The sequence below is a fragment of the Cordyceps fumosorosea genome (genome assembly GCF_001636725.1).
Source record: "Cordyceps fumosorosea ARSEF 2679 chromosome Unknown scaffold_16, whole genome shotgun sequence".
In the NCBI taxonomy this organism is placed as follows: Eukaryota; Fungi; Ascomycota; class Sordariomycetes; order Hypocreales; family Cordycipitaceae; genus Cordyceps; species Cordyceps fumosorosea.
The window spans coordinates 514,868-529,617 of NW_017387316.1; the positions used below are offsets into that span (position 1 = coordinate 514,868).

General features: G+C 54.4%; 7 protein-coding genes across 7 annotated transcripts; 3 read left to right on the top strand and 4 right to left on the bottom strand.

Annotated features, from left to right (window-relative positions):
* Positions 1 to 232: 232 nt before the first annotated feature.
* ISF_06367 (NADH-ubiquinone oxidoreductase 78 kDa subunit) lies at positions 233 to 2,764 on the top strand (the record flags this gene model as incomplete). Its single annotated transcript, XM_018849971.1, has 6 exons — positions 233 to 347; positions 409 to 432; positions 487 to 538; positions 598 to 612; positions 678 to 2,582; positions 2,647 to 2,764. The coding sequence occupies 6 exons, from the start codon at positions 233 to 235 to the stop codon at positions 2,762 to 2,764; spliced, it is 2,229 nt and encodes a 742-aa protein (XP_018702948.1).
* A 508-nt stretch (positions 2,765 to 3,272) lies between these two features.
* ISF_06368 (hypothetical protein) lies at positions 3,273 to 4,409 on the bottom strand (the record flags this gene model as incomplete). The annotated part of the gene is made up of 1 exon (XM_018849972.1): positions 3,273 to 4,409. One exon carries the CDS (start codon positions 4,407 to 4,409, stop codon positions 3,273 to 3,275), a length of 1,137 nt encoding a protein of 378 aa, XP_018702949.1.
* Positions 4,410 to 5,237: 828 nt separating this feature from the next.
* On the bottom strand, positions 5,238 to 6,237 carry ISF_06369 (Acyl-CoA-binding protein, ACBP; the record flags this gene model as incomplete). The annotated part of the gene is made up of 3 exons (XM_018849973.1): positions 5,238 to 5,784; positions 5,854 to 6,151; positions 6,222 to 6,237. 3 exons carry the CDS (start codon positions 6,235 to 6,237, stop codon positions 5,238 to 5,240), a joined length of 861 nt encoding a protein of 286 aa, XP_018702950.1.
* An 845-nt stretch (positions 6,238 to 7,082) lies between these two features.
* ISF_06370 (Ribonuclease III) lies at positions 7,083 to 8,060 on the bottom strand (the record flags this gene model as incomplete). The annotated part of the gene is made up of 1 exon (XM_018849974.1): positions 7,083 to 8,060. One exon carries the CDS (start codon positions 8,058 to 8,060, stop codon positions 7,083 to 7,085), a length of 978 nt encoding a protein of 325 aa, XP_018702951.1.
* A 525-nt stretch (positions 8,061 to 8,585) lies between these two features.
* ISF_06371 (Ribosomal protein S27/S33, mitochondrial) lies at positions 8,586 to 9,088 on the top strand (the record flags this gene model as incomplete). Its single annotated transcript, XM_018849975.1, has 4 exons — positions 8,586 to 8,624; positions 8,676 to 8,881; positions 8,938 to 8,993; positions 9,066 to 9,088. The coding sequence occupies 4 exons, from the start codon at positions 8,586 to 8,588 to the stop codon at positions 9,086 to 9,088; spliced, it is 324 nt and encodes a 107-aa protein (XP_018702952.1).
* A 794-nt stretch (positions 9,089 to 9,882) lies between these two features.
* On the top strand, positions 9,883 to 12,386 carry ISF_06372 (Pumilio-family RNA binding repeat protein; the record flags this gene model as incomplete). The annotated part of the gene is made up of 5 exons (XM_018849976.1): positions 9,883 to 10,008; positions 10,067 to 10,147; positions 10,213 to 11,136; positions 11,272 to 11,808; positions 11,862 to 12,386. The coding sequence occupies 5 exons, from the start codon at positions 9,883 to 9,885 to the stop codon at positions 12,384 to 12,386; spliced, it is 2,193 nt and encodes a 730-aa protein (XP_018702953.1).
* Positions 12,387 to 12,986: 600 nt separating this feature from the next.
* ISF_06373 (hypothetical protein) lies at positions 12,987 to 13,775 on the bottom strand (the record flags this gene model as incomplete). The annotated part of the gene is made up of 3 exons (XM_018849977.1): positions 12,987 to 13,142; positions 13,206 to 13,643; positions 13,716 to 13,775. 3 exons carry the CDS (start codon positions 13,773 to 13,775, stop codon positions 12,987 to 12,989), a joined length of 654 nt encoding a protein of 217 aa, XP_018702954.1.
* Between the last annotated feature and the right edge of the window lie 975 nt (positions 13,776 to 14,750).

Below are 14,750 nucleotides of genomic sequence, written 5' to 3' on the forward strand. Positions count from 1 at the left end.
TAGCGCGAGAGTGGATGCGTTGATGCCTCAGGCATGACAAGGGGCGGCCAGCCAATCAGCGCTGTTGTAAATTAATCCGTGGACGAACATACTAGCGGAGGAGCCTTGCCCGTCAAACCGACCAGCAGTTCTTCCACGCAGCGTCCCACGGACTGAGTCCTTTAATCCGCCGCAGCGCACTGCATCTCATCACATCTCACCCCCTCCATTGATCTACGGCACGGCGGCAACGATGCTTCGACACACGCTGGCTCGTTCCGCGCTGCGGACGGGCATACGGGCGGCCGGCGCCTCGCGCGCTTTCTCTGCATCTGCCCAGCGCCACGCCGAGGTGGAGCTTACAATTGGTGAGCAGGGCCGTCAATGGCGAATAATTGGGTGTCGGCGGATGTGCTAACTGGTTTTTAGATGGCAAGAAGGTCTCGATCGAAGGTAGGAACTGATTCCGCGAGCCCGCGAGCCGACGAATGCTAACTCGGACAACAGCTGGCTCGGCCCTGATCCAAGCTTGCGAGAAGGCTGGAGCGACGGTCCCTAGGTGCGTCAAAGCCTATATAAAAGGCAATCAATTGATGGGAACTAACATTTTATTCTCAGATACTGCTACCACGAGTACGATTGACCCTCGATCCGATGACGTCCGATCCCCCGAAACGAAGCTGACAAAGATTTCACAGGAAGCTCATGATTGCAGGAAACTGTCGTATGTGTCTCGTCGAAGTCGAAAAGGCCCCCAAGCCTGTTGCCTCTTGCGCCTGGCCCGTTCAACCTGGCATGGTTGTCAAGACCAACTCGCCCCTCGCCCACAAGGCCCGCGAGGGCGTCATGGAGTTTCTCCTGGCCAACCATCCTCTCGACTGCCCCATCTGCGACCAGGGTGGTGAGTGCGATCTCCAGGAGCAGTCTCTGCGCTACGGTGCCGACCGCGGTCGGTTCCACGAGATTGGCGGCAAGCGTGCTGTTGAGGACAAGAACATTGGACCCCTGATCAAGACCTCGATGAACCGCTGCATCCACTGCACCCGATGCGTGCGCTTCGCCAACGACATTGCTGGAGCGCCTGAACTTGGCTCTACCGGCCGTGGTAACGATATTCAGATTGGCACCTACCTCGAGAAAAACCTCGACTCCGAATTGTCTGGCAACGTCATCGACCTGTGTCCCGTCGGCGCCCTCACCTCTAAGCCCTATGCGTTCCGCGCCCGTCCCTGGGAGCTTAAGCACTCCGAATCCATTGACGTTCTCGATGGTCTTGGCTCCAACATTCGTGTCGACTCCCGCGGTCTCGAAGTCATGCGTATTCTCCCCCGCCTGAACGACGACGTTAACGAGGAGTGGATCAACGACAAGTCTCGCTTCGCTTGCGACGGCCTCAAGACCCAGCGCCTGACTATGCCTCTCGTCCGCCGCGATGGCAAGTTTGAGCCCGCCGACTGGGAGGAGGCCCTCACCGAGGTCGCTCGGGCGTGGGAGCAGAAGAAGCCTCAGGGCAACGAGTTCAAGATCATTTCTGGTGCTCTGACTGAGGTCGAGTCTCTGGTTGTTGCCAAGGACATGGCTAACAAGCTTGGCTCTGAGAACCTCGCCCTGGACACCCCCACCGGCAGCGCTCCCCTCGCACACGGTGTTGACGTCCGTTCCAACTATCTGTTCAACTCGACCATTTGGGGCATCGAGGAGACTGACTGCATACTGATTGTTGGCAGCAACCCTCGTCACGAGGCTGCTGTGCTCAACGCCCGCATCCGCAAGCAATGGCTCCGTTCTGATGTTGATATTGGCGTTGTCGGCGAGACCTTTGACTCCACCTTTGAGTTTGAGCACCTCGGTGGCGACCACGCGGCCTTGAAAGCGGCCCTTGCCGGCCCCTTCGGCAAGAAGCTGGCCGCTGCCAAGAAGCCCATGATCATTGTTGGCTCTGGTGTTACCGACCACGTTGATGCCAAGGCTTTCTACGAGACGGTTGGAGCCTTTGTCGAGAAGAACGCCACCAACTTCCGCACTCCTGAGTGGGATGGCTACAGCGTCCTTCAAAGGGAGGCTTCGCGCGCCGGTGCCTTCGAGGTTGGCTTCGTCACTCCCTCCGCCGAGGTTTCCCAGGCGAAGCCCAAGTTCGTCTGGCTCCTTGGTGCCGATGAGGTCAACGAGGCCGATATCCCCAAGGATGCCTTCGTTGTCTACCAGGGCCACCACGGTGACCGTGGTGCTCAGATTGCCGACATTATCCTGCCCGGTGCCGCTTACACCGAAAAGGCCGGCACCTACATCAACACCGAGGGCCGTGTACAGATGACCCGTGCCGCCACCTCCCTGCCCGGCGCTGCCCGTACCGACTGGAAGATTCTCCGCGCCGCTTCCGAGTTCCTCGGCGCTCCTCTCCCTTACGACGATGTCACCGCCGTCCGCGAGCGCATGTCCACGATCAGCCCTGCCCTCGCCGTTTACGACGTTGTCGAGTCCGTCGCGCTGAAGGAGCTTAGCAAGGTCCAGCTCGTCGACCAGAACAAGGGCTCCAAGGCCACTGGTACCCCTCTGAAGAAGCCCATTGAGAATTTCTACTTTACCGATGTTATTTCGAGAAGGTTCGTCTCACACACACCACCATTCGCAATATTTCGTTCAATATACTAACGAGTGTGATGATAGCTCGCCAACGATGGCCCGCTGCTCTGCCGCCAAGGCTAGCGGCGACCCCAGAACAAACCTCATGGCCTCCGGCATGGAGGAGGACAGACCCATGGGCCAAATTGCCTACGGATCATAAAGAGAGAGGGGGTAGAGGTCGAGACGGCTGTACTAAAATTAAAGAGAGCGTTTTCCTTGCGTCATAACATTGTGTGGTGGTGGGTTTTACTTTGTACATATAAAGAGGGTAGATTTAGTGGCGACAGGTAGATAACCTTGAAGAGACGTTGAATTCCTTTTTTTTTCTTAATATAGCTAGCTACCTTTCTTCTCGTGAGAATCCCGTTCACCTTTTCAGCGGTTGCCCAGTCCCTTGTCCCCTTGGTACTTGGACGTCTTCTTCAGAATAGATTTGGGCTGCGGTTTCGCGGGGTGGCGCACTGGTGCCGTCGGACCCGACTTTGACGTAGCCGATGCTGGGTTTGTCGATGCTTGTAGGGCTGAGTTGTCCCTGGTAGGGGCCGCAAAGGCGGAAGAAGAGGGCCTCTTGGGCTCGGCTGCTGCTGCCGGCGAGCCAAGCTGGAATTTGACCGGAGGTCTCGTGGCAGCCGATGTGTGCGGCGCACTCCTACCCGGCTGCGGCGGTCTCAGGGGCGGCAGCTCCTCTTGTGGCGGCCGTTTCCTCGTGGCGTCGTCTTCTGCTTCTGCTCACCATCACCGTCTCCACCGCTCTGTCCTTTCGTGTCGTCCGTGGTGGTGGTGGTGTTGTGGGAGGTGGGCGGCCGCACGGACCGGTCCATCTCGGCCTCTCGCACGGATATGCCCATCGGAGCCATCGGCGCCACCCGCGCCACCGGCGGCTGGCTGCGACTCCGCTGCGCAATCTCGCGGTCGAGCGCGCGTCGCCTCTCGTCCCGTCGGGCGGAGATGTGCGCGTCGTAGCCGTGTAGCTCCGCTGTGGCCTTGCCAACGAGCATCAGGGCCTCGCGGGCGGCGTGTGCGCGCGGGGTTGTCACCGGTCTGTGCGTGAAGCTCGGCTCTGGCACGTGCCCGATGACGTCTCCCGGAGCGTGAGTGCCGCCCCTGCTGCCGGATCTTCCCCTCTCGGCGTGCAGGACCTTGGCGACGACATCCGAGGAGGAGAGCTTGGCTGGCGGCGGCGGCGGCGGCGGCGGTGCAGGCGCGGCCATGTTTGCGATCATTCTCTCCATATCCGCCTTACTAGCAGGCCACCAGCTGACGCCGTGCCGCATCTGCGGATCGTAGCGGGGATCTTCGCGGCCGTAGCCGGCGGCGGCGTCCTCGGCGCGTGCGACCTGCATCAGGCGCGCGTCCTCGCGGCGGAACAGCGCGGGGATGTTGCCGCGCACGGCGGCGGCGTGCCGGTCGCACTGCTCGAGCGCCTTGCGCATATGCGCGACGCGGTCCGTCCGGGCGAGCGCGACGAACTCCTCCATGGCCTCCTCACTGGGTAGGATCTTGCTGATGGGCACGAAGATGGCGGGCGCGAGGGAGCGAAGTCGCGGGATGGGCGGCTCTGCTGCTAAGGCTGTTGTCGGTGGCCGTGGCGGTGGTGGCATGCGTTGTGCCTCTGACGTGTTGCCCATGATGACATCCCCGTCGGTGGCCGTCGCGGGCGGTCGGTCCGTGCGATGGCCGAAGCTGTCATTCCTATCTCTCTTACCAGGAGAGTTTGCGTGGGAAGAAGGGTTGGACAGCGGGAACGAGGGTTGTGCACCGCGCATGCTTCTCGGTTCGGTTGGAGTGCCTGGAGGGGGCGGCATCGTGTGGGAGGGAGGCGGGCGGCGGGCCGTGGTTAAGTATTTGAAATTTTGCGAAAGGGATGAAATATTTTGCGAGTCGCGTTTGTTTTGACATCCGTTGTTTGTGCTGCATGCGTTTGTTGCATGCATGTGTATGTATCCGAACCTGACGGCTGCCGCAACATGGGCCTGTCGTTTGCTGGAGAAGGTGGGCAGACATTTTATTGCATGGTGGCCATTGCCCTGAACAACAGTCGCACCTGGTCTTCCCAAGATACTAGATACAGAGAACTTCTAAGACGATGTCAGACTATTGATCAAAAAGATGGCATTAGATGCAAGTGGCAACGTGAATAGGTAGATAACAAACCATGTAGAGACGATGCAGCACGAGGAAGGAGGCACGTACCTAGGCTGGAAGGACAGACAGAAAATAGCAAAGTAAATCCACGTATATGCATGCTGCCTATGTAAAGATATAAAGTATTCGTCCAATGGTATCTAGTACAAATAAAACTCCAAGTCATGAAGAAGCGCCGCACTGCCGGCCTTCTTGTTCATACATACATACATGTGATGGCTGAATAAAGTGATGCAGCCGATGAGGCAGTATGCTGGTGCGGATGCGGATGATGAGTACCGGTTCCTCGGCCCAGTAGTAGATCCAGTCAAATACTTAACAGCCCTGCAGCCTGTTGCACCACCTGTAGTTGTGTGGCAATTCGCTGAGTTGCCGCGTTTAGAGCCGCGGGGTCATCCAGAGTGCGGCATACCACGTCTCCAGACTCGCGCTCGGGTAACAACAATGGCTGCCATGATGCGATGTTTTCCACAAAAAGGATGACCTCTTCACCTCGATGGGACAATATTCCTCACGTATTCTCGTACGAGAGTTAGGGCTGCACGGACAAGGTCTTCAAGACGCCGATCCTTGCGCTTCCTCATCCACACCAGGATGAGGGACAGGATTACGCAGTCGATGAGAAGGTGCTTCATGATGGACCAAACGAGCCAGCCAAGCCATGATGGGAAGCTACGCTCCTTCTTTGATTTCCACTCTCGCCCGGTGGAGATCTGCTCCCGTAAGGCGGCCACCTCAGCAGACAGCTTTGTGATGGCGCGTTCCATCTTCCGCTGTGACCGACCGCTTCCTACGCTGACATCGTGCCCCATTTCGCGGTCTTCTAGATCCATTTGCCGCTGGGATCGCAGCTCTGCTTCGTCTTGTTCGCTCATGGGGCTCAACATTTTCATGGGACCATCGCTGCCGCTCATCGGTTGCGTGAAACGTCGGGGTGGTACCGTAGCTTGTGGTGAGGAATCGCTCGCGCTGGGACTGTTGTGCTTGATCTGGTTCCATACAAATTCGAGTTCTGAAACCAGCTCTCTCCCGTCTCTGTTGGCACGCTTGTTAGTGCGATGTGGTTTAAACGGGGGTCATGTGAAGGCTGCGAGGTAGCCTTACGCTGTTGTAGCATATCGGTGCATAGTTTCAATGAGAGCCTCAATGTAACGTCTCTTTGCTTCCGTGCGACTGATGCCTTTTTGGCAATTCCATGCGTCCCATTTGTCGCGTTCCCGCTGCAGTTCCTCGGCGGCCAGGCCCGTGCTGGCCATGGGCTGCTCCATGACGCCGTCCACGTCACCTTCCATTGCTTGCTTGTAGAGTCCATAGAGACGGAGTCGTTCGGAGGGCGGTGGCCGTGACGCGCCCGTCTTGGGAATTTTCTTGACTGTGTTGAGGGCATGGACAAAGACCCGATCTGTTTTGATTAGCCAGAGGTCCGCCGAGAAGGCGCGCGGCGCGACGATTTCAGTATTGGGCTGACATACCTACAGAGTCCGCCATGGCGACGAGAGATGCCGGACGTGATTTATCGAGAGATGATGACGCTATCAATTCCACGCGGTCGCGAGCCCTCGAGGTGCTGGCATCGGCAGGCTGCAGGGACCTTGGTGTATTACCGGGACCTCGGAACAAGCGTGCTAATGGCGTCAGAGCCCCGCCGAGGGATGCAAGACGCGGCGAGAGGGAGGAGGGCGGAGCTAGAAGGTAGCTGGCGAGGGCAATGGATGAAGGGATAAAAGGGAAGAAGAGGGCGGAAACGAAACGAAAAGATAAGGATATGAAGCTGGGGAATTGTGACGGAGGAGAAATGACCCAAAGTCCGAACGAGGGAAAGGAAGGATGGCCATGCAGTTCTGATAATGCGCTGGGTTGGCCCGCTGAGGAGCTCCGGTTCCAGTGGTAAGGCGGCGCTAGACCCCAATCGCCACCCTCCAGAGCCCGCTTGTCAAGTTGTGCCTCGGCGAAGTCTGAGTTGATGTCCACCTGTCCTGCGCCTCTAGTAATTTCGTCCTTGCACGCGACAGACAGCTGCTTGCGACGGCGCCGCCAAAATAGGCACAATACAAACACGTGAAACCCCAGGTACCAGGTTGTAGTACCGCAGCTCCTTGCTAGTATTGAGTCAGCTTGTAATAACGAATATCTCAGGAGCAGAACAAATCTGCCATCGTAGCTGTCTGGTCGAGCAGTCGCTCAAGGACATACGTGCATCTCCTTGCTTCTAAGCATCGAACATATGAGAAACACATCGGTGAATACCATACATCCCGAGGTGTGCTAATTAGTAAGATGCTAGACTATTCAATGGGTATCTACAAAATTCACCTTTGACTTAACCATGCTACCTATACCGCGCCGCCCTTGGCTTCCATGAAAGCCTTCTTCTTGCCTTCGTACACCTTGATCAGCTTCCTGTTCTCGAGGGCTCGCATCGCGGCCTTTTGGCCAGCCTCCTTGACATTCAAGCCAGACCCCCAGCCTAAGAGCTTGCCCTTCTCCCCCCAACCATCCAAGTAAACATTAACAGTAAATAACTCTTGGCCCAGATGACGGTCCGTTTTCTTCTTCGTTTCTGCTTTCTCGTATCGTAATGTGATTCCCTTGACGACAATCTTGCAGCTCAGCTCCTCTTTGGGATTCCTTTGACGCTCCGCATTTTCCGTCGTGACTGCATCTGCCTCAGCCACTTCTGCCTTTCGCACGTCGTCGATAATGGCTCGACCCCAAAGTGCCTTGAGCCAACCCATCGTCGTTGCAATGCCATTTGCGGGGTCTGAGAGAATGAGTGCTGCGACATAGGATTCGAACATGTCGCCTTGTATTTTCAGCATGTCTTTGTCACTAGAGCTGCCTCTGGCTGGCTTCTTTTGGTCCATGATATCTCTCGGTAGTCTGGCCTTCGATTCAAGGCCGTACTCTCGGAAATACGCTGCCAAAGTGGTGTTTCGTATAAGCCTCTCTCGCATCTGTGAGCAACGGCCAGATGGCATCTTGGGAAACGTATTGTGGATGAGAAGCGTCGCAAAAAGTTCCAAGTACGCGTCGCCTACCCACTCCAGCTTCTCATATTGCTTATCGGGACTGCTTCCAGGAACGAAACCTGGATGCGTGAAAGCTAGCTCCTCGAGTTTCTTGTCCTTGACCTTTGGTAACGGTGGCAGCAGCTGGGATATCTCAGCCGAACGCCATGGTGTCGCACATTCCATGGACGACGGGACGTTGAAGCTCAAAGGTGAGGAATTTGCAGTGTCATCAATCTTGCTTCGCTTCGTTACTGTATCACTCGGCTCGGCGCCGTTTGAAGATGGCGGGCGTTTTGCCATTGCTGTATTCAAACAATGTTGAAGAATAAAGATTCTAGAGATGTTAGAAAGAATGGTCACTTAAAGTTGAAAGTTGCAAGGTGAAGCAGAGAATCTGGAAAATCAAGCGCAGCTATAGCTATCTAGGACTAGCCCACACTGCTGCCCCAGTGTCAACGACGTTACCAGGGCTAGCTATCACCATTGCCCATTCTTACTATCCTTGATATTATTATTACTATTGCTCTATACGTTTGTCGCATTTCCTACTTCTACCATGAATACTGATAACATATTTAGAAGTTCTATTAATGTCACTTTCCAGGCGCCTTCGACGACGTGCGTCTTCAATTACTGATCTAATGGGGTATAGTGCGGTGTTAAATTTCGTACACACAGTGCAAGTGAAGATGCATGGAGTGGGCCTGGATCCCGAGCGGTAGCCAATTGGGGCCCGTAATTGTTTGAGCAAAGCTACTCGTCTTTTGCGACTCAACACTGACATCTGTTGCACAGAAACGGCAATTCTACAACGCGCACTCCACGATGAGTGTCCCACGCGCACGGGTAGTAGACCTTATGAAGGTACGAGACCACTACCGTGCCTCCCAGTGACAGAGCAGCTAATGGCCACAGGCACAATGCAAAGTCTTTGCGACAACATTTAACCCCGAAGGAACGCGATTGGGCAACAAAGTCCTGCGACAACGCCTCCGGGGACCTGCTATGGCTGCCTATTACCCTCGAAAGATTGTCACGATCAAGGACGTTAAGGCTGAATTCGGTCCAGAGTTGGATACGTGGGATCCCGACGAGGAGGCCCGCTTCGAGTACATTGAAGAGTGCGCTCCCTTCCTTGCTCTGTGGCGCTGAACGGATGCTAACTCGTTGCGAATAGACTCAAGGCTCGTGGAAAGAGTAATCCGAAGAAAAAGTCGACACCGCCTGCTGCTAGTAAGTATCTCAGTGGTAGACTCGGTGGTAGATCCCAGTATGCTCCTTTGCTGACCCTCCTCTCTGCACCAGCCACCAAGGGCAAGAAGAAATAAGATGCGTCGATCGATTACGATTACCGATGGATATACCAGCGAACATATATGAAATTGCTAAAGAGTGGCAACAAAGCCAAACTCGAGTCACTTCCCTTGCGCCCAGGTAGACGACACGCGCTTGGAGCGATGTAACAATTACTGTACAAATACTTTCGAAGGACGTCTGATACACATGCGTCGATTAGAGATCAGGCTACGTCAGATGTGAAAGGAATGAACCATGTCTATAGACCCCGTTACATGCGTTTGCATGCGTGTCGAGTGCTGGTCATGCAGTCCCTCATGCAATTCGCATTGCAAACGCGCTGCCAGGTTACTTAGGCTTGGATTAGCTCGGCAGGTAGCAAGATCTGATTTCAATTCCCCAAGATCAAGGTGATTTAGCCTCTTCAACGGTAGAGTCCTAGGTGAATTGAATTACAGCGATTGCACGAGTTACATAGTGGCGTTAGCGAATGCATGCACCTCGCTTGCTGCCTCCAATAGCTGACGGCACCTGCCACGGCCGAAGCCGGCTGTTCTTTCGAGCCGCCAGCTACCGACAGACCGACCGGCAACCATGGCCCCTGGCAGATTTCTTGGTGCGTTTTTGCATTTTCTTCCTCCTTGTGCCTTCGCCAGTCTCTTCTCTTGTACCTCCAACTACCCCATGCAACAGTCTCGTTTTGCATTTTGTCCTCTTTTCTCGGATGCGTGTTCATCATCATTTTTGCTAAAAAAGACACACAGACGCCTCCTTGTGACTTGCCCTGGGCTCGGTTTTGTGTTTGCGTACCCCTTGGCGGCTTCTCATGTCTGCACCTGTCTCCAGCGGTTCGACACCCCAGCGGTCTCTACCACCTTCACTTGGGCCGTCGCCTCACGAGGCTGCCGGGACATCGAGTAATTCACCTCTCTCCGGAACCAAGTCAACATCTGTGAGAACTCACCCTGAATCCGTCCACAACCTACTGCCCTGCTGACCCTTGCTTCTAGGATGGCTCTCGTTACCTGCCTGCGCCGAAAATAGTTAAGGCGCTTTCGGCTTCAAAACTTGCCAACACACTTGGACCAAAGGTAAATATCACAGCAGTCTCCAAATTGCAGCATGAAGGGTCATATTCTAACTTAGTCATGACTAGATGACAACGGATGGCGTCGGCGTTAAAGAGTCGTACCCTATGGACAAGTTGCTCGCCAAGCTCTCCGAACAGCAGGCCACACTGAGCCAGCAATCCTCGCAGCACAAGGCAACGGACGGACCCTGCTCGTCTTTTGCCGAACACGAATCCTCCAGTAATTCACTGCCAATGACCCCAGCGATTGATGCTTTTCAAACGACTGCCCCTACGACTCGCCCTGCTAGTGCAACTATAGACGAGGCACGGCTCGACGTGAATGAAGTACTTCGTCTCAAGCTGCAACTTGCCCAAGCCCAGAACCAAATCTCGAAACTTGACCAAGAATTGGCACAGTCACGAACCAGCGAACCCGACTCCGCGACTTCGGGCTCAGGTGCTGGCAGACGATCGGCTCCGGCTTCCCGTGACAGCCCTTGGCCGATCACCGAAGATTCACACTCGGACACCAGCGATACCATGTCTGCGTCTGCTTTTAGAGGTGCCAGGGGAATTTGGGGCCATCCGAAAGCTTCCTTTGGCAACAGCACGAGCCAATCGAGCGCGGCGGAACCGTCACCCACAAATTGGCTGGGAAGCCGTACACCACAGCATTTTCCAGACCCGGGTATCCCGTTTCCTGTCACCGATGGCTTCCGAGACCGAATGACCCAAGAATCTGATCTGTTCAGCCGCCCTGGACATAATCGACGTGGGCCCCGGTACGACAGCCGGGGCGCACCGTCGGGTTTCGTGCCAGCTCATGGTCCCGGTGGGAACTATTTTGACTCCATGGGCAATAACATGAGCGGTCCTACTATGAGCATGAACCATCCGCAGGCAGGTTCTGGCATGGTCATGTATCCTCAATATCAGCAACAGGCCGCTGGCACCGCACTGTCTCCTCACGCCTCCGAGTTTACTTCAAAGGCTGGATGGAAAACCGAGGTATGCATGTCAACACCCATCAAGGCACTTAGCTAACGTACCTAGATGGCTCTTTCTGAAGGACCTACGTATCTACCTCCTACGGAGCCGCTCAACTATCGTCGCCTACTCGATCGCAATGTCAACTGCAACTAGAAGTACATCGTTGACAAGATTGTCTGCAATAACGATCAGCAAGCTTCCATTTTCTTACAGCAAAAACTCAAAGTGGGCACGCCTGAGCAGAAATACGAAATTGTCGAGGCTATCGTTGCTCAGGCATACCCGCTCATGGTGAATCGATTTGGAAATTTTCTAGTTCAGCGTTGTTTTGAGCATGGTACTCCAGAGCAGGTCATTAAAATTGCCGAGGCCATTCGCGGCAACACTCTCAGTCTCTCCATGGACCCATTTGGCTGCCATGTTGTGCAGAAGGCTTTCGATTCGGTCCCCGAAAATTATAAGGCAATCATGGTTCATGAGTTGCTTCGAAGAATTCCCGAAACTGTCATTCATCGATATGCCTGTCATGTCTGGCAAAAGCTATTTGAGCTACGTTGGACTGAATCTCCACCTCAGATTATGACCTACGTAAACGAAGCTTTGCGCGGCATGTGGCATGAGGTTGCATTGGGCGAGACCGGAAGCTTGGTAGTCCAGAATATTTTTGAAAACTGCCTCGAAGAAGACAAGGTGAGTCAACGATACGTGATGCCATCATGCCATTGCCACTAACACAACACCAGCGCCCATGCATTGAAGAGGTGTTGGCGAACATTGACATTGTTGCACATGGTCAGTTTGGCAACTGGTGCATTCAACATGTCTGCGAGCACGGTGCCCCCCCTGACCGAAGCCGCGCCATCGATCATGTTATCCGCTACGCATCTGAATACTCGACGGACCAGTTCGCCTCAAAGGTTGTGGAGAAGTGCCTCAAAATCGGAGGCACGGATTTCCTCGGCCGGTACTTGGATCGTGTGTGTGAAGGGCGACGGGACAGAACTCGGATTCCTTTGATTGACATTGCCAGCGATCAGTATGGCAATTACCTGATCCAGTGGATCTTGAATAACGCAGCGCCACAGCACCGAGAGATGGTGGCGGCGCATATTCGAAAGCATATGGTATCTCTTCGGGGATCCAAGTTTGGCTCGCGTGTAGGCATGCTCTGCACCAACCATGCAGTGACGACCCGACCAGGCCATGGGGCCGGACCAAGCATCCCCGGCCGGCTTCCCGGTCCGCGATATGGCGCCAACTACAGATAACGAGAGCAGCTTATTTAATGGGTATCGAGGCTAGCTACCTATGGCGTGTTTATGCAACTGGCAGAATGTCATAATATTGTTGACCCAGCCGGCGGATCAAGGACACCCTCATCTCAAGTACGGACAAACTTTTCATGTCGAAATGCCCGAAGGATAAAATTTTGTCAATTTCTTCTTAACAATATTTTCCGACGAAGTTAGATTACAGATCAAACGTCATCCTACGCTCAGTAAGCTACAGCTTGGCTGGGTGCATTGGACACATTATGGTTATGAATTTTGCAATATGGTGGAGAGGCAGCTCACTGCATAGCATGTGCAGTAGTAATTATCTGGGGGTTGTCTTAGGACGGGTGTCTATTGAGGTGAAGCAACTATCATCACTAACTAGTGGCCTTTTATTATCAATAGATATGAGATAAAGAAGGAGGTTCGTTTAGCGTAACTTAGCAAATGCATCATTGTATTACTATTTACATGAAGGGAAGCCCAGCTGCTGTTGAATTGCGAAACAAGATGCTAGTCGTGATGTATTTCTTGATGAAAAATTATCCAACGAGGCCGAGGATAAAGGAGTGATTAGTCTAAGAGTTCTTGTTTTTATACAGCTTCTGGTCCAGGCTGCCCAGAGGTTGAATCAACAGGAGGGAATTCTGTATCCAGAGCAGCTAATCTGTATGTATCATCAGACGGCGCAGGGACATTCTTTTCCCACGGCTTGCGAGGCACTGTGCGAGCGCCGACGGGTTTGACAGCCTTTGCCAAGTTAGCAAATATGTAGGATGAAGATCTTGAAAGATGAGTGGGACGTAAGCATACTGGGTCTCTTATGATGGTGTTTGGGATCTGACGAATGCCGGGTACTTCCTTGCCTTCCTGCAGCAGTTTGATCATCTCAGCAAAAGCCATGGGATAGGAAGGCTGGTCTCCGGCAGCGGCGGCGGCGGCGGCGGCGGCGGCAGCGGTGCGATCAACGTAAAGTTCAGTTTTGGGGGCAGCCTTTTGCCAATCTAGAACTGGGGCCGCCGACGCCGTCGCCGACGCCGTCGCCGTTCCACCGCCGAGATACTCCGGCGGGAGGATACCCGGCGGGGTGTGGTCCGGGTGGGCGGCAAGCCAGGCCTGGTAGGCGGCAAAGTCGATGCTGACGCCGACACGCTGGGTGTAGTAGAAGATGCGGGCATGGATGGCCATGTCAGTGGGCGAGCCCTGCTGGTTGGGGGAGTTGGGGTCGCCGAGGATGGCGTGGAGGCCAGACTGGGGAGGAGAGTGTCAGCTGGGGTTGGGCAGCAGATGAGGGGAGGGGGAGGAGTCAAAGGCGCGAAACACGGCGTCCTGGTCTGTGAGGGAACGGATGCCCCGGGCGCCGGATAGTTGTTCGGCAGCCATTGGCGCGTGATGTGTTGAGATGATGTTGTTGGATGATGGTATGGGATGATGAGGCCGTTCGGCGAGAGGGCGGGGATCTATGTCGGGTGCCAAAAATGAAGGATATCGTAAATATGCGCCAATTTCAATGCAGAATAATAAGCCAATAGGTTATAGGTTGTGTTTGTGAGGGCATGAATGAGGGCACATGAAAGACAAAGGGTGTTCTGATGAGAGCCGATGACTGATGAAGCTAGTGATGGGTCTGGTGGGCGGCGATTTTACCAGCCAAGCTTGGGGCTCCTACATAGCAGCTGCCTACCTACAATGTACTAAACTATGTACCTATTTTTAGAAGATAGCTACTAAGGTATTATGGGAATTTTGGGATGATTTTCTCATGCTGTTTCAGCCCCCTGAACTACTGTAGGCCGCCGTAGAATTATGCTGTGAAAGTCTGGTGTAGGAGTCTGCCGCAGAAATCAATTGTAGGTACATACATAGGTGTCTGCGGTATCATGAGCATCTTCACTAAACTTGCACCTATTATGGCAGAACCTCGGCACCGCTCGCAAGACGTCAGTTAATGTCCAGTACCTACTAAAGTGACGTCGCCTGGTGGTACAAAATCGGGAATTTTTATTAAATGGGGCCCGAATCCCAGCATCTAGGGAAATACTCTTTATTCTGGTATTAGAAGCCTTGCCAACTCGAGATCTCTCCTGAAACCAACGCCAAACTGGCCGAGGGATCGTTCAAAAGCGCTAAAACGACCAGACGTTTTTCTCCACGTCCAGCCCTGCTGCCCGCGCAGGTGGTTCGCTGATCGGCCAACCCTCCCCACTGTTCGCCTACAGCCTCTGCCGATTGCACCTCCTCGACCAGGTCATCCCTCGTTGTATCAAAGACCATCGGCTGCATACCCCTTCTTGTTTCGACCCGCAACAGCTCACAATAAGCCGCCGGCCCCCTCTAACCAGCCTCTTTCTCAGACGG